The sequence below is a fragment of the Myotis yumanensis genome, unplaced genomic scaffold, assembly GCF_028538775.1.
Source record: "Myotis yumanensis isolate MYYU_CA2020_CCGP unplaced genomic scaffold, mMyoYum1.0.hap1 SCAF_20, whole genome shotgun sequence".
Classification (NCBI taxonomy): Eukaryota; Metazoa; Chordata; class Mammalia; order Chiroptera; family Vespertilionidae; genus Myotis; species Myotis yumanensis.
Window position 1 is genome coordinate 10,631,545 of NW_027223771.1, and position 18,400 is coordinate 10,649,944.

An 18,400-nucleotide genomic window follows, 5' to 3' on the forward strand; every position below is an offset into this window, starting at 1 on the left:
CGAGGACCCTGGACAGCGTCCGCTCCCGGGAGCTCCCCTTCCTCCCTGAGTCAGAGCACACTTCCTCACAGTTATTTACTCACACTGAAGAGCAGAGAGATGGACTTGTCACCTTCGCACCGGGAAATTCAGCTCAAGACCCTATGATGAGGGCCTCCATTTTAATTCATGTTCTACTCTACCCAAGTCTATTCGTTTAATTTAATTAATTTTGGGATCAACCGATTTCACTGAGGGCCTGCAGGGGAGGGTTGAATCGCTGGGAGGACAATGAGATCCGACGTCCTTGGCCCGGCCGGATCTCCCAAGCTTCACAGCCACCGAAAACTCTATTAATTTTTTAAAAATATTTTTTATTGATTTCAGAGAGGAAGGGAGAGGGAGAGAGATAGAAACATCATCAGTGATGAGAGAGAATCATGGATCGGCTGCCTCCTGCACGCCCCACACTGGGGATCGAGCCTGCAACCCAGGCATGTGCCCTGACCGGGAATCGAACCTGGGACCCTTCAGTCCGCAGGCCGAGGCTCTATCCACTAGGGCAAACCGGCCAGGGCAGCTCTATTAATTTTTAAAGGTGATTTTGGGTTATGTATCTTGTAATTATAATAAAACAATGCAGCCCGAGTTCCCAGTCGTGTGCAATTTTGACGGACCCCTGACGGGACAGGCACATCCTCTGTGTGCTCCTCCCTCAGGCCCGCACCCTGAGCGTCGGGCTGCGGCAGCGGGACTCAGGGGGTGTCTTCGTAGAGGACTTCATCTACCTTCACGTCATGTTCGTCCACGGGGACCTGATCGCAAATCTGCTCCTTGAACGCCAAGGCCATGGTGTAGGGCTTCGCCTGCTGGTGCTGCTCACAGCGCCTCAGGTAGGCGTCGTAGTAGCCCCGGCCCCGGCCCAGCCGGTTGCCTTGCTTGTCGAACCCGAGCCCCGGCATGAAGATGAGGTCCAGGCCGCCTGTGGGCAGAGGAACACAGATGGGGTTGACGGTTTCTGAAAGACGGACCCCTCTGGAGCCTGCGTTTGTTTTTAGGGACATCTGTTCTCTCTCCGATGTCTAAGGAAACGCGTGATCATTCTAGAACACCCACTAGGCCCAGGTCGGACACAGGAGGAAATAAACACGACCGGGCACCTCAGGAGGCCCATCCCCCGCCCCCAGAGCTCCGTGTTCTGATCACAGGTGCAGGGTCATCGCAAACACGTCAGACCCGGTCCAGCCACCACCCAGCTCAGCGACTCCAGGGACAGGGCCTACGGTCTTGTTTTTCCTTCCTTTCTTTTCTTTCTTTTTTTTTTTTTTTTTAATATATTTTATTGATTTTTTACAGAGAAGAAGGGAGAGGGATAGAGAGTTAGAAACATCGATGAGAAACACCGATCAGCTGCCTCCTGCACACCTCCTACTGGGGATGTGCCCGCACCAAGGTACATGCCCTTGACCGGAATTGAACCTGGGACCCTTCAGTCCGCAGGCCAACGCTCTATCTACTGAGCCAAACCAGTTGCAGTGGTTCTAAACCTGTGGATCGTGACCCCTTTGGCGGTCGAATGACCCTTTCACAGGGGTCGCCTAAGACCATTCTGCATATCAGATATTTACATGACGATTCATCACAGTAGCAACATTACAGTTAAGAAGTAGCAACGAAAATAATTTTATGGTTGGGTTACAACATGAGGAACTGTATTTAAAGGGCCAGAAGGTTGAGAACCACTGAGTTAGGGCCTTCCTTTCTCTGTTTAAGCATCTGGGTGATCTTACACACGGCCCAGCAGGGGAGCCCGTATCCCTGGATGTGACGCCTGGAGGAGGGGGAGGAGGTCAGAGGGAGGCCGGGCCAGGCGGTCAGCCGTCCCTGGTCCACGTGAGGGCAGGCTTTGATCTCCTCGGGGACGTTCCAACAGGACACGATCGAGGCCACAGAACCGGCCCTCGGGCAGGAAGCCCCCCGGGCCCACGGGAACCGGAAATGGCCACAGCATCCTCCGACCAGAGCAGACAGCTGGGCTCGGGGTGGGAGGCCGGGGCTGTGAGAGGTGTGGGGCGTCCATGCAGAAGGATGGAGGTCATGAGGGGAGAACCACGGGTCTGGGAGGCCCAGGAAAGATCCTGCAGCCGCTGGCAGAAGCGGATGGAGCTCAGGGGACGCGTCACACGTCCAACCCGGTGTCCTCAGGCTCTGGGGACACTCTGTCCCGTGGGCCCAGCCTTCCTGTCCGGGGTGGCCTCCAGCGCAGTGTGGCCGGGCCGCTACTGCAGCCCGTGGGCCAGGACACGCAGGGGGAAGCGAGAACTCTCCGGAACAGGGTGTTCTGAGTCAGCGGTGCTGACGACCTGCAGGACGCAGAGGTGAACTCAGCTTCTCTCTGGCTCCCAGCACACACCTGCCACCCCCGCGGGCAGAGCCCAGCAGGGCACCGTCACGACCTTGCCGTGCACACCTGCTCTCTGTGCCAATCCCGGCCCCGTCGGCTCCTCTTTCTCTCTTGGGGTTGCCCGCGGCGTGTGCACTCAGACCCCGCCCCCTGCACGTGCTCCCGGCGGCAGAGCCCATGTCGGCCCAGGGCAGCTCTGCCCCCGACGGCGTGGCAAGGTGGCCTGGGAAGTCCTGGGGAGGGAGGTGGTGAAGGTCAGTTAACCCAAAACATGCCCGTGTCCGATCCACCACAAAGCCAGGCAACAAGCACAGGGGCTTCAGCAGAGGGGTGGCCGGCTGTGGTCAGGAGAGGCCTCGGGGACTCTCACTTGACCTGGGCTCTGAAGGACGTGTCCGTTGGGTCTGAGTGTGTTTCAGAAACCACGGGAAGGTGGGAGCAGCAGGCCGGTGAGACGGGAACGGTAGGGCGGGAGGACCAGGCTGAGTGGCAGACATGATTTCATAAGGGAGGGGCACGGAGATGCAGCAGCTAATGTCAAACAGATGCCCACAGCTCAAGAGCAAAAAACCAAATTAATCCCTAGCTGGTGTGGCTCAGTGGATAGAGCGTCGGCCTGCGGACTGAAGGGTTCCATGTTCGATTCCAGCCAAGGGCACAGGCCCGGGTTGCAGGCTTGATCCCCAGTAGGGGGTGTGCAGGAGGCAGCCAATCCATGATTCTCTCTCATCGTTGATGTTTCTCTTTCTCTCTCCTTCTCCCTTCCTCTCTGACATCAATAAAATATTTTAAAAAAACAAAACAAATTAACCCAATTTAAAAAATGGACAAAGGCTGAAACCGGTTTGGCTCAGTGGATAGAGCGTCGGCCTGCGGACTGAAGGGTCCCAGGTTCGATTCCGGTCAGGGGCATGTACCTGGGTTGTGGGCACATCCCCAGTAGGAGATGTGCAGGAGGCAGCTGATCGATGTTTCTAACTCTCTCTCTCCCTTCCTCTCTGTAAAAAATCAATAAAATATATTTTAAAAAATAGTAAAAAATAAAAAATGGACAAAGGACTTAGACACCTCCCCCCAAAAGACCCCCCCAAAAAATGTTCGACAGATACATGGAAAAACGCTCAACATCAGAAATCATCAGGAAAGTGTTCATCAATAGCTCAACAAGATATCCCTTCACACCGGTTAGAATGTCCATTTAAACCCCCCCAAGATAGGATCAATGTGGGTGAGGATGGGGAGAGTGGGACCCTCGCACTGCTGCTGGGAGTAGAAAAAGGTAAACCCGCCGAAACCGGTGTGGCTCAGTGGATAGAGCGTCGGCCTGCGGACTGAAAGGTCCCGGGTTCGATTCCGGTCAAGGGCATGTACCTGGGTTGCGGGCACATCCCTAGTAGGAGATGTGCAGGAGGCAGCTGGTCGATGTTTCTCTCTCATTGATGTTTCTAACTCTATCTCTCTCCTTTCCTCTCTGTAAAAAATCAATAAAATATATTTAAATAAAAGAAAAAGAAAAGGGTAAACCCACTACAGGAGTCAGGACGAGGCTCCTCAGACATTAGGAACAGAGCCACCAATGCCCCCACTTCTGGACATGAATCCAAAAGAAGGGAAATCAGGGTTTGGAGAGATATCTGCTCACCATGGTCACAGCCGCATTAGTCACAATAGCCCAGGGGTGGGAACCACCTAGAAGTCCATGGACAGAATCAATGAACAAACCAGACGCGATGCGCACAAAGGAACACGACTCGGCCACGGAAAAGGAGGAGCCGCTGCAGGGGCTACCACGCGGGGGAGCCCTGAGCACAGCGGGGGGGAGGGGCCTCAGCCAGCGGCAGAGGGACAGACACGGCACGACCCCCACGTGAACGCACAGGGAACAGCAGGGGCGGCCGGGGGCCGGCAGGAGGAAACGGAAGCCCTGCCACCAGGTGTGGGTCTCACGTGCGAGATGGAAGGTAGTGAGGGGTCGCTGTGCCGCGCGGCGCTCAGTAGCACCCTGCGCTGCGCACTCAGAAGTGTGAGGAGGGCAGACCCACCCATGTGCCCTTCACAGTGCTTTTTCCAAAGGCAAAGGTGCCAAGAGGAAAGCCAGGGGACAGCCGGGGTTTCCACCGGAGTCAGGACGCAGACAGAGAAGGTGGGACTTGAGGGCATCCACCTGCAGGCAGCGGCGAGGACGGACAAGGGGACGTGAGGGTGAGGAAGTGACGTCCTCACATCCCTCGGGCTGGAACGGATCTGGCCCCTCTGCTCTCGTCACTCCCGCGCTGTCACTGTGCCCTCCTGGCGTCCACCTTGTGCTGCTGCCGGTTCGTGTCTGTCGGCCCCATGGACCAGCCATTTCCTGGGGGCCAGAGGGCCGGGCCGCCCCTCAGGCCGGATGGGAGCAGCATGCTGGTCCGAGAAGCCCGGGAGGCGAGCGTTTTTACCTCCGAGTGGGTCAGGCCTCACATGACATCCCCGTGTTCATAACTCCACGGTCTACGGCCAAGGTTATGGGGCAAGAACACGACGGAGGAAATGGCCTTGTACGGCTGCCCCACACTGTGAGCCAAGAAGGAGAATGGCTGTGGGGCTCCCAGGCGACGGCAGGGGTCCTGGCACCCTATTTGGGGTGTTGCTGTGGGACCCCAACCCTCAGGACTGCTAGCTGCTCCCTCAACACAGTGTGGCCTGAGCTGGCTCTGCTGCGGCTACTTGGCGAACCTCCTGGGACACGGAGCGTGCGCCGTGCTGGCCCCGCCCATCTGCCGTCACCCTTGAAGTCCTCCCTGTGCCACCATCACCGCATGCATGTCCCCCCCCCCCCCCTCGCACACTTCCATCTCTCACCCCACAGGCGATGGCCCACGGGGCGCGAAACTCATGTGCAGGCCTAACCCGCTCCCCTTGCACACGCTGGTCCACGCTGGGCATCCCCACTAACAGAGGTCGCCCCAAGTCCCAAGGAGACACAGTGCAAAGTCAAAACTCAGCGGGGGCAGGAGGAAACCCCGGGCCACGCGCCCCTATAATAATAAAAGCGTAGTATGCTAATTAGGCTGGACGGCCGAACAGCGGAACGACCTTCCGGGCGACCTTCCAGACGAAGCTGCCCGGTGCCAGGCCTGCACCTGCTTCCCAGGCCCAGAGCCCAGCAGCCCCGCGGCATCAGGCCCACAACCCCAGTCCCGGAAGTGGTAGCCCCAAGGCCGCCCGTCCTGCCGTCAGTGTGCCGGCCGCTCTCCCCGGCTCTGCTGGCTCCCACATGACTGCATGCACACTGCCAGCTCACCTTCCGCAAACTCAGCCCCACACGCGGCCGGCTCCGACACCGGCCTGTGCACTTGGTCCTGGCTCTGGAACGCCAGCGCCCTCTGGTGGCCGTCCAGGGTGGTGGGCAGGGCCCGAGGCCGTCCCTGAGGTGCAGCCACCCTTCCTGTGCCCCCCCCCTTCTCACCCACAGGAGGCAGCTGCTCACAGTGCCCACCCCACAGGCTGGTCACAAGCACTGACCCCGAGGATGCCCATGAGCTCTCCAGCCCGGGGCTCCGACGCGCCTTCTAGGCTCATTCCATTCTTCAGGAAGGCTTTTCTTTCTTAATTAAGAAATGCCAGCCCTGGCCGGTGTGGCCCAGTGGATAGAGCGTCGGCCTGGGGACTGTAGGGTCTTGGGTTCGATTCCAGCCAAGGGCACATGCCCAGGTTGTGGGCTCGATCCCCAGTGGGGGGCCTGCAGGAGGCAGTCGATCCATGATTCTCTCACTTCTTGGATGTTTGTCTCTCTCCCCCTCTCCCTTCCTCTCTGAAATCAATACAAATATTTAAAAAAGAGAAAAGAAATGCCAGTTCCGGCTGGTGTGGCTGAGCATCAACAGAGTCACTGTCCCACCCCCACTCCCGCCTGCAAGGCCTTGCTCCTGCGATGCCATTCCCCAGGCGCCAGGAAGTCCTCCCTGTGCCACCATCACCACATGCATGCATGCCCCCCCCCCCGCCCCGCCCCGCACACTTCCATCTCTCACCCCACAGGCGATGGCCGACAGGGCGTGAAACTCATGTGCAGGCCTCACCCGCTCCCCTTGCACACGCTGGTCCACGCTGGGCATCCCCACTAACAGAGGGCGCCTTCTTGGCTCACAGTGTGGGGCTCACTTGGAACCAGCAGCCGTACAAGGCCATTTGTTGTCCTAACAGTGACAACAAAACGGCGACACCGCGGTTCACCGTCCATCTGCGCCCCCTGCCGTGCAGGTCGGTGTGAGCGGCTCCCACTTGATGCCAGGAGAACGCCCACCCCCCACGAGGGAGGAATCCCTTCCCTGCTCCTGGGAGCAGAGCTGTGGTCCCTCCCCAGAGAGATGCCCAGCTCACCGTACGAGAGAGAGTGAGAGCGAAACAGGAAGCCTCTCGCCCGCATTTACGCGTATCTTAGCTTCCCGACTCCACCCACGGCGTCACCTGTTCATGCCGTGGCTGCACCTGACGCCGATCCCAAGCCCTGCGTCTGGGAGGAGAGCACAGACGTGAACACCGGTCGGTGCCCACACGTGCCAGGCACCACGCCACCCCCTGGGACGGAAGGTGATGGAATCTGCTGGGCAGCACGTCTACCTGGTGAGGCTGGAGCGAGGGGGTGCGCATCCCCATTTCACAGGTGAGCGAACTGACGCTCAGGGCTGCGGGAGGTCAGATCGCTCAGGGGCATTCAGCTCGGGAGAGAGGAGCCGCGGGCTTGCTGCCAGGTGGGTGACGACTGCGCAGCACACGCTGCTCCTGTTGCTGAAGGGGACACGCGGGAGCGGGCACAGGGACAGAGCAAACATGGCGGGCGCCTTAGAGGCGGCGGGGCGGCGGGGCTGAGACTGTCGGCTTCTGGTGGGGCCATGGGGGCCGGATCCCAGCACCATCGAGTAGCAGCTTGGAAGCCTCGGCCGAAACCACCTCCAGCTACGACCTGCAGTGGCTCGGCTCACGGTGCCATGGGGAGCCTGTGAGCTGTTAACACCAGATGCCAACTTCACCGATGGCTGCACGCACGCTCCTTAAGCCACGCGGCTGAGTAGACAGGGGCACGTCCCTCAAACGTGTTTCTAGAACACGGAGAAGCCGAAATCCTCAAAGAAAACGCAGACCCGGGAATCCGTGGCAGCTCTGGGGTAGAACCCTCAGAAACCCGCGCCACGGGCTCCAAGCCAACGGCTGCCCCAGAAGGACAGACTGGACACGGCCTCTGAGCCGCTCCCTCCTCACGGCGACAGCACAGCTCGCAGGAGGGAGACACGAAACCCTTTCTGAGACGCGTTGTCAGATCAATTGCACCTCCCATTATCTGTAAAAGTGGGGCTTTAAAAAAAACGTATTTCCCTGAGAACTCAGAGGCTCTTAGTATGCAACTAGACCGCCTGAGGTGGACAGCTCATTCTTATCAAACCTTCCACTGTGAAGGCACCTTCGCTCTTCCTGGGACGTTGGCTCGCAGCATTTTGGGCTTCTGGGAAATCTCCCCGCGGAATCAGACACCCCGCAGTAAAGATCACCCACTAAGGCCTTGACTGGTGTGGCTCAGTGGATAGAGAATAGGCCTGAGGACTGAAGGGTCCCAGGTTCGATTCCGGTCAGGGCACATGCCCTGATTGCAGGCTCGATCCCCAGTGGGGGGCCTGCAGGAGGCAGCCAATCAATGATTCTCTCTCATCATTGATGTTTCTCTCTCTCTCTCCCTTCCTCTCTGAAATCAATAAAAATATGTTTAAAAAAAAAAGATCACCCACTAAAGATCCGCTACCACGGGACTGAGTGCTTCTGTGTCATTATAAAGCCCTTTCTGCCGAAACCGGTGTGGCTCAGTGGATAGAGCGTCGACCTGCGGACTGAAGGGTCCCGGGTTCGATTCCGGTCAAGGGCATGTACCTGGGTTGCGGGCACATCCCCAGTGGGAAATGTGCAGGAGGCAGCTGATCGATGTTTCTCTCTCATCGATGTTTCTGGCTCTCTACCCCTCTCCCTTCCTCTCTGTAAAAAATCAATAAAATATATTAAAAAAAAAAAAAGATTAAAAATAAATAAATAAAGCCCTTTCTTTCAACACGGGCCCCGAGTTCCCATCAAACACAGGGACTGTACTTGCCCCCAGAGCGCCGGGGGCAGCACCCAGTACCCGCAGCGCCCCCGGGTGTGACCGGCATCTGCTCATCAGCGGGCAGGCGTGCAGGACGCAGGACAGTGTCTGCAACCCCCCCTAGTTAAAACCTCAGCGCTTCTGAGTCCAGGGCTTTTGTTCAACCCCGTGAACACCGACTGTGTGTTTAAGTAAAGGAAGGAAATGACAGGAAGTTAGACTCTTCCAGGTGGAGGGGAAGCGAAGGCAGACATAGACGGAGATGGGCAAAGCTCTTGCAAGTGTTGGAAAATGCCAGCTGTGAGTGTGCGCGGGGGTGTGAGTGATACCTGTTCTCTGTCTGTAGATCCTAAAGCACTTCTTTTTGAGTAATTAAAAAAAATCCCAACACTGACACCCCAATAGTTAGTTCTCAGGCACATCTATTGGCCCAGACCACAGGGAGGGGTGGGTGTGGCTCTCTACTGCCACCTGCTGGCAGCTGGACACGTGCTGCAACAGGCACTCTGTGCAGCAGGTCATGGAAAGGAGCCATCACTCGTGACCTCCCCTCCCAGTCATGCATGGCCTCCCTTCCCCATGAACTTGGCCTTTCCCTCCCCATCACATGTGGCCTCCCCTCCCCGTCACACGTGGCCTCCCCTCCCCACTACGTGTGGCCTCCCCTCCCCCACACGTGGCCTCCCCTCCCCGTCACACGTGGTCTCCCCTCCCCCCTCGCTATGAACGTGGCCTCCCCTCCCCATCACACGTGGCCTCCTCCTCCCGGTCATGCATGGCCTTCCCTCCCCGTCATGCATGGCCTCCCCTCCCCATCACACGTGGCCTTCCCCTCCCCGTCACTCGTGGCCTCCCCTCCCCGTCACACATGGCTTTCCCCTCCCCACTACACGTGGCCTCCTCCTCCCCATCAACGTGGCCTCCCCTCCCCATGAACTTGGCCTTCCCCTCCCCATCACACGTGGCCTCCCCTACCCGTCACGTGTGGCCTCCCCCTCCCTGCTACACGTGGTCTCCTCCTCCCCATCACGTGTGGCCTCCCCTCCCCCCCTCCCTATGAACGTGGCCTCCCCTCCCCGTCATGCACGGTCTTCCCTTCCCCGTCACGCGTGGCCTCTCCTGTGCAAAGGCTCCTCCTCCGAGAACCCGCTGACCAACTAAGGGAGATGGATCGCTCCTCAGAGTCTCTTTCGGGCCCGAGAGCGACTGCAGGCCCTGGGCTAATGCACTGGGCAGACACGACCTCATCTCACGCCCCCCCCCCCACCCCCCGCCAAGGTGGAAGGAGGCAGATGCCATCATCCCTTTCCTGAGTGATGTCACCCACCCCAGGTCACACGGCGGCGTCAGTGCCAGAGCGGGACGTGACCGGGGTGTCCTGGCCCTTTGCGTCCGGTCTGGGGAGGGAAAGCCGGCGAGGGACGCTCCCCGCCTGCCTGGGTGTGTGTGGGTGTGTGTGGCTCAGATGGGACATGACCTTGTATCCGTCCGTCGGGGCCACACGAGGGCGGGGCAGGCTCCCCGGGGAAGTGAGGACACTTTAATCCCGGCAGGGTTCACAGGGTGGGCAGGGTAACTCCTGGGGAGGCTGGGTCACCCCCAGACCTGAGGGTGCAAGTGTGGGGGGGGGCATGGTTACAGGCAGCAGAGGGGCTGATGTGCTGGTGGGTCAGCAGGGAACGAACACCTCTCAGCTCCACCTGCCCCCTCCCCCCCTCCCCCCTCCACCCGAAACCACGCGAGGACGCCTGCACAGTCCACACAGCGCACCAGCTGGCGGGGAAGGGCCGTGGGTCCGGAGGGGCACGTGATGGGATCCGGGAAGAGACTGCATGTGGCTCTCGGTGGTCACCGCTGGGTTTGGGGACTGGGTGTGCATTTTCTTCTTTATATTTCTCAGTATTACTTAAATACATTTTGTTTTTATAATCAGAACAATGCTATTTTCCTCTAGAAAAAGAAAGATTTTTAGGAATACTCAGAAAAACTTCCAGTCCCCCTTTGAAGATGTACTTCAAACATGTTAGCTATTTTCTTAAGTGTGTTTGCCATCCTATTGGAAGGCTAGCTAGCGTGGTGCACAGAAAGTAACTCCAACGTTATTAAATGAATAAAAGTCAGGAGACAATGATCATCGGATTTGCATTATTTTCTTCATCATCATCATTGTCACCATAAGCAACGACAGCAGCTGTCTCCTACATTAAAGACAGCAAGCCCTGGCTGGTTTGGCTCAGTGGATAGAGCACTGGCCTGAGGACTGGGGGGTCCCGGGTTCGGTTCCAGTCAGGGGCACGTGCCCGGGTTGTGGGCTCAATCCCCAGTGGGAGGCATGCAGGGGGCAGCCGATCAATGATTCTCTCTCATCATTGATGTTTCTATCTCTCTCTCCCTCTCCCTTCCTCTGAAATAAATAAAAATATTTTTTAAAAATAAAATAAATAAATAAAGATAGCAAGCTAGCCCTGGGCAGTGTGGCTCAGTGGATAGGGCATTGGCCTTTGGACCAAAGGGTCCCAGGTTCAATTCCGGTAAAGGACACAGGCCTGGGTTGTGGGCTCGATCCCCAGTGGGGGCAGTGCAGGAGGCAGCCGATCCATGATTCTCTCTCATCATTGATGTTTCTCTCTCCCTCTCCCTTCCTCTCTGAAATCAATATGTAGCCTGGCTGGCATGGCTCTGTGGTTGAGTGTTGAACTGTGAACCAGGAGGTCACAGTTCGATTCCCGGTCAGGGAACATGCCCAGGTTGCAGGCCAGATCCCCAGTGTGGGGTGTGCTGGAGGCAGCCGATCCATGATTCTCTCTCATGATTGGTGTTTACATCTCTTTCTCCCTCTCCCTCTGAAATCAATAAAAAAAATTTTTAAAAATATCTAACGCACCAAGGACCAGAAGAGAAGTGAGGGTCCCAACACTGGACCAGAGGGGTGTGTGTGGGTGACTGGCTGGGAGCCGAGCCTGGCCGCCGCCTGGTCTTGTGGACACAGCGCTGGTGGGGCGCAGCCTCGCTCTGCCTCCTGTTGACACAGCAGCACTGAATCGCTGCCACAGACAGTACACAGCGCGCAGAGCCCCAGATATGAACTCTCGGGCCCTTTACAAAGAGTTCGCTGAGCCCAGCTTTCCAGCACCTACAATAGGTTAAAAGAGAAAAAGAAACCCTGTACTTCAGCTTATTCTATGCTGCAGAGACTGACCAAAATGAATCTAACCGGGGGGGTGGGGGGGGGGGGTTCAGCTGTCTTTATCGCAGACACACAAAATGCTTCGCAGAAGGACCAGGGCAGCAGCTTTACCCAAAGGGCACTTTCTCAATGCAGCTCCTGTTTTGGTCAGAGCTGGGGACACTCACCGCTCCTGACAATCAGTGGCGCTTACATGGAGAACTACAGACTTCACTTCGATTTCTCACTGCCTTTGGGCCGTCTCTGGCTTCTCTTCATCCATCTCTAACAGGGGTGGATGGGATGCTTCACGTGCTCAGACCTCTTTAGAATCAAAGCTGAGTAATTCTGAGAATTTTATGATACAACTAGAGGCCTGGTGCATGAAATTCGTGCACTGGGGGTGGTCTCTCAGCCCAGCCTGCACCCTCTCGCAGTTCAGGAGCCCTTGGGGGGAAGTCTGACTGATGGCTTAGGCCCACTCTCCATGGGGAGCGGGCTTAAGCCGGCAGTCGGACATCCTTAGCGCTGCCACAGAGGTAGAAGAGGCTCCCGCCACTGCCGCTGCGCTCAGCAGCCATGAAGCCAGCTTCTGGCTGAGTGGTGCACCCCCTGTGGAAGGGCACTGACCTTCAGGGGGCAGCTCCTGCGTAGAGCGTCTGCCCCTGGTGGTCAGTGCACGTCATAGTGACTGGTCATTCTGCTGTTCAATCAATTTGCATATTAGCCTTTTATTATATAGGATTTTATGTTTATCTGTATGATACAATCAATATTTAAGCCAGTCCCCCAAAAGGCAAATACTGTATGATTCCACATATATGAAGGCTCTAAAATAGTCAAATTCATAGAAACAGAGAGTAGAAGGGGGTTCCCAGAGGCTGGGGGGAGGGGGACAGAGGTTCAGTTTTGCCAGCTAGAACGTCCTGGGACCCTGGACTCAGCAGGCTCAGGAGGTTAGAGCATCACCACGAACCCCGAAGGGCGGTGGGCTCGACACCTGGTCAGGGCATGTCCAGGAGGCAACTCATCGATGTTTCTCTCCCTCTCCCGCTCTCTCTGGAATTGATGAAAATCATATCCTCAGGTGAGGATGAAAACACAGAAAGTAAGAACGAGGGGTCGGGGTCAGTGCAGTTGAGTCTGGCCGGCAGCACAAGGGTCAGAAAGAAGAGAAAGGCCTGGGGACGCCCGGGAGCAGTGAGGGGGTCTCTTCAGACACAGGCGTGTGGGTCCTTCTGGAGCTCATTCTCTTTCTTGCCTTTCAGAGGACAAGCCCTGAGTCATTACGGGACTTAATCACACAAGGCCTGGCTCCTAAGCCCCGACAGCGGCTTCCGCCATTCGTTTCACCGAGGCTTGTTAAGCAAGCACTTGACAGCCCTGCGGACTTTCTGGTTCAGTACATTTACCTAAAATAAAACCGCACGGCACATTATTTCTCCTGCTCGCTCTCTTCTCCGGCCCTCAGAGGACGCCTCGCTCGGCTCGGAGGAGCCTGTGCATCTAGAACAAACTCCATTGCTTCCAGCCTGAGACAGAGTGACCTATTACTTTGAAATAATAGCACCTGGTTTTCATATAATGGCCTTTACGAATGCGCTCCAAGTGCTTTTTTCACTGCAGCTGCCCTTTTATCTGCTTCAGTAAGGCTTTGGGGGGGGGGGAGGCAAGCTTGCTCTTGAAACCCTAAATGTTCCCTAAAACCTGACAGAGCACCCGATGGGAAAAAGGAAGCAGAAAAAAAAAATCCTAAAGATTTGCAGCTCAATTAAACGCAATGGAGTCAAGTTAAGAAGAGCCATTGCTAACGAGTCACTGTCCGCGGAGCCAGAGGACACAGACAGAATGAACTACCGATAACTCTGGGGTCTGACCATCCGGGCAGATGCAGGAACAGGCTGTATGTATACAGACAAGTCACTGCGATAGGGCGTGAGGCAAGTGACGAGGTTTAGGGTCGCCGAAGGAGGAACGCAGGAGGCCAGAAGGGCGAAGGAATATGAATTAATTAGGTCATCCGGATACCAGATGGGCTGAGCCCCAAAACGGCGCCATCTCCTGAAGACGGGGAGTCAGAGGTTTGAAAGGACTCGAGGCAGCTTTTTCTGGGCGGAGCACTCTCTGTGCAGGTCCGGGTGCTGGGAAAGCCAGAGGGAGAGAGAATGGCCTTGGCCAGTGGCAGGTGGTCTAAGCGAGCGGCATGTCCATTGTGAAGTGGCCTGAAGGTCAGCTCCCAGGGGAGGGGGTATCGATTCAATTATTGATCAGACCTCACGGTAAGAAGTGCAATGTTGCATCCCACTGAGAAGGGGACAAGTCCGGGGAAACCTCCGTAAGGGAGATGCCTACTGAACCAGCAGTGAAGCACTGGGGGGGGGGGGGGACGCTGAAGGGCCCGGACAGGGAGGCAGGAGGAAGAAGTAGAAACAGCGGCACAGGCACATGCGGGAAGCATGGCTGTCTCTGGAAGGGCCTAGGAATGAGGACTCGCTCAGCCCGTGCTGAGAAGGGCCTCCAATGCCACAGGAAGGAGCCCACTTATTCTGCAGGGAGAGCCCGTGAGCCCTGGATCAGCCACGGAGCGGGGGTGGGGGGACGGTGAGGAAAGACCCGTGACTCCAGAGAGCCCCGCCCCCAGGAAAAGCAGGCCCCACTGGTATGTGGAGAAACCAGAACACCAGTGGACCGTGTCTCCGAGATCCCAGGAAAAGGTGAAGAGATCCCCTCGCCATTTTTAAAGTTCCCAGCTCAGCAGTATTGTTCCTTATAAAGCTGGTGACAAACCACTGGCTCTTCCTGCACAGCCAACACTGGTGAGGGGGATTCCCGGGGCCCTCGCCAGCCAGGTGTCCGGGCCACGGAGCTATACCCCCCTGGTCCACGGAGGGGCACAGAGAGATGGAGAGAGGGATGGAGGGACAGAGAGAGAGAGAGAGGGGGAGAGAGAGAGAGAGAGGGAGAGAGAGAGAGAGAGAGGGAGGGAGGAGAAGAGGGGGGTGGGGGAGGTAGAAGAGGATCAAGGGGGATAAATAATGATGGAAGGAGACTCAACTTGGGTGGTGAACACACAGTACCATCTATAATAATAAAAGCGTAATATGCTAATTAGACCGGACATCCTTCCGGATAAAGCCGTGGCGGCGGGCCGAGGCAGAGGCGGCTGCCATGGTGGAGGGCGCCGAGTCCCTTGCACAAATTTCGTGCATCGGGCCTCTAGCATACAGATAATTATACCTGACACCTATATAACTTTATTAACCAATGTCACCCCAATAAATCCCATAAATAAAGAGGGGGGGGAGGGGAGGGAAAGCACAGTCCTGTACACCGTGACGGCGATTATTCACACACAGGTTTCGCCGCTCTGGCCTGGGGTGCAAGGGTCAGAACACTGAACCAAAAACAAGTTCCTTTTTCTCATTTCAAGCTTCTCTTAGAATTAAAAATTCTGCCACTTCCCTGAATTGAGCATATACAGAAACATACATATACCTAAGAGACATTCTGATGTCTCAGTGAAAGGTAATGAAATAAAAAGCGAATTGGAAAAGGGGTTTGAATAGCCCAAGAGCTGTGTGCAGGCACCTCCCAGTCGCCTGGGTCAGGCCTTTGAATGGCACCTCCGTGTTCGACGAATCGCGCCTGGTGATGAGAGCATGGGCGGGCCAACCCGTCTTGGCGAGAATAACAGGCCAGAACCCCCAAGGAAGCATCTTTTCATCTTAATGGGCTGGGAGTTCACAAAAAGCAAATTGCCGCTGTGAGACGAGAATAGAGGCTAAATGAGCTGCTGCACAGGATAAAATAGACAATTCTGGAGCAGCTCCCAGGAAGCCGATCAGGAGGCCCTTGTAATTCGAACGCAGGGCCCCGGTGCCCATGAAAGCCTCGGCCTTCCTCTGCGTGTTCACTTGTGTATAAAATAGCCAGGGTGGTGGTGGGGGACTGGAGGTTACGACCAGCATCTGTTAGAGACGCCTGACGCAGTGCAAGGGCTTCCCTGGGAAAGCGAACCAGCCTTCCCATGAACACCATCGCCAAGGTAGCCGGTCTGGTCCGTGGGTGATGGATGCTGCCGGGAAAGGGAGGAGGCGCAGGGGTAGAGCGAGCTGACTGTGGGAGAGGACAGAAAAGCGGTGGTGCCTCGCCGGCCCTGGCTCGGGAACCAGAGTCCTAGCTGCGGCCTCGTGTCCTGGGAGAAGCCCTTGACCGCCCTGGGCGGCAGGGAGCCCACCTGAAACCACGGAGACGAAGGGAGGACCGAGCAGAGTTGGCTGCGCCTCCCACAGTCTAACTCTGGGGGCAGGTTCTCTCCCCTCAGGGACAGGCCACCCCAGACCCCGCGGGGGGCAGATGGAGCGCAGGAAAGCACGTTCCAAAATTACAACGGCCTTGATTTATTTTTAATCTTGACCATTTATGTTGGGGGTTCAAATAAAATAAGTGAAGGGGTTTTTGAGAAGCCGAGGAGACCCATGTTCCAGGTTTACAAAGACCGACCTCTTCTGGGAAGAGCAGGAGCTGCTGCTGTGAGTCACACTGAGATGGCTGACCCTGTAGGTCTTGTAACGGCTCGTGATTTCTTGGTTTAGTAAAAAGTCAACCAACGAAACTCCTCCTGACACCCCGACAGCATTTCGGGGACAATGGTGTCAGCCTCCACAGGTCAGTGCTAGGTCACACCCACGGCGGTGCTGATGACACTGCATGGACCCCGATGTCGTCACAGCTGTCACCTGGCGCTCTGACCGAGGCAATGCCACAGGCTGTCCATCCAGGGACGCCGACGAGGAGTCAGCGTCTCCCTCTCATCCTGGGCCCAGCGGCTACGCCAGTCCGCAGCCAGCGGAGGTGAGAGCAGAGTCCAAAGTCAGAGCCAGGGTGGATCCTAACAACCCTGACCCAGCCATCGCTAAAGCTCGCCCTCCTGCGGATGTTTAAGTCTCTGGGCCAATCACATCCCATTTTGCTACACCCAGATGGAATCATATTATTTACTCTGAACGGAAAGATTCCTGGCTCATCAAATTGCCCAAGCAGCCCTGATTTGGAGGATAAATTCAGGAAAGAGGCAGGCAGGCCCCCTATTTCATCTACCAATCTGATACTTTGCTGTATACATAACACAAAAATAGTCCCCTAGCCCCAACTGGTGTGGGCCTGTGGACTGAAAGGTCCTGGGTTCGATTCCAGTCAAGGGCATGTGCCAGAGTTGTGGGCTTGACACCCAGTAGGGGGCGTGCAGGAGGCAGCCGATCATGGTTCTTTCTCATCATTGATGTTTCTATCTCTCTCTCCCTCGACCTTCCTCTCTGAAATCAATAAAAATATATCTATACTAATAAAAGGACAATATACTAATTAGACCAAATGTGCCTATAGACAAAGCCATGGTGGTGGGGACTGAGGCAGAAGCGGTTAGGGGCAACCAGGCCGGCAGGGGAGGGTGGTTAGGGGCGATCAGGCCGGCAGGGGAGGGTGGTTAGGGGCGATCAGGCCGGCAGGGGAGGGTGGTTAGGGGTGACCAGGCCGGCAGGGGAGGGTGGTTAGGGGTGATCAGGTCGGCAGGCAGGTGAGCAGTTAGGTGCCAGCGGTCCTGGATTGTGAGAGGGATGTCCCCGATTGGAGATGGTGCAGGCCAGGCTGAAGGACCGCCTCCCCCGCCTCCCGTGCACAAATTTCGTGCACTGGGCTTCTAATATATATATAAAATAAATAAATAAAAATAGTGCCCTAGCTGGGTAGCTCAGTTGGTTAGAGCATCGTCCTCATATCCCAAGGTTGTGGGCTCAGTCCCCGGCCAGGGCACAGACAAGCATCAACCAATGAATGTACGAATAAGTGGGACAACAAATTCTCTCCAATCAATTTTTTTTTTTAAATTGTAACAGAAAAACACCGCGTGTGAAACTTGCGCTTAGGAACTTATCGCTCCAAAGCTCGCTCTTTTTTCTAGGCCATGCTAATGTGAGCAGACCAGGAAGATAAATGGGCTACATAAGCTACACCGGTGACAATCAGCTCTAATCAGCTTGTCCCCAACACACAAAGCCGGATTTATGCTTTAGCACCGGAGCCGCCACAGTCCAAGCTGCTGACGCCAGGAAAAATCCTCGGGCAGAGTGGGATCCTGGGAGATAAGGGAGCGCAGAGGCCGCCTACTGCAATGCTCCCGTAACAGCGAGAGGGCCAGCTCCCAGGCTGCAATCAAAAGAAACGACAGGGAGAGCCCACTGTCCCTCTGCTTATCCGCAAAGAGACGCAGGGGCGAGAAAGTGACCTGTCCCGGGCGGTTAATGCTGTGGAGGAGCAACCAGGCTTTTCTAATCGGCTCAAGCACTGGGCTTCTCCATTATATCCTGTCTATTTTCACTTGGCACGTGCATCTGACAGATGCTGAAGGTGGGGATGCTTATTCTATTTACACATTCTTCTGTCTCCCCAGCGACAGCTGGGCCCTGAAGGCCTGGACTCTCTTTCCCGAGCTAACACAGTGTCTGCGCAAAGCGGACGCTCAGAAATGTTTGCTGGAGATTATCAGAATGTTACACACTCGCTAGGCAGTGAGCTGACTGCATAATGAATAATTCCCCTTTCCTTGCTTAAAATTAGTAACAGTTACCATTCGCTGAATAGCTCATAGGTGCCAAGCAATGTGCTAAAAGCCGCAGGTGAATGCCTGAGCTCACCTGTTCAGACGGGGTTCATCTCACCCGCAAGTGCGGCTAAACTGAGAGGGAAG

The 18,400-nt window shown here is 56.2% G+C and overlaps 1 protein-coding gene across 5 annotated transcripts in view; it reads right to left on the reverse strand.

Annotated features, from left to right (window-relative positions):
• Window positions 1–322: 322 nt before the first annotated feature.
• Window positions 323–18,400, reverse strand: part of MTHFS (methenyltetrahydrofolate synthetase) — a 50,931-nt gene continuing 32,853 nt past the window's right edge. For 4 of the 5 annotated variants that reach the window (XM_070400488.1, XM_070400489.1, XM_070400486.1 and 1 more), the window contains one exon: window positions 326–961. In XM_070400488.1, coding sequence (XP_070256589.1) covers window positions 735–961 — 227 coding nt within the window. In that variant the 3' untranslated portion in view covers window positions 326–734. Of the gene's footprint in view, window positions 962–18,400 lie in introns of all 5 variants that reach the window. The other variant, XM_070400485.1, reaches the window with a different exon arrangement.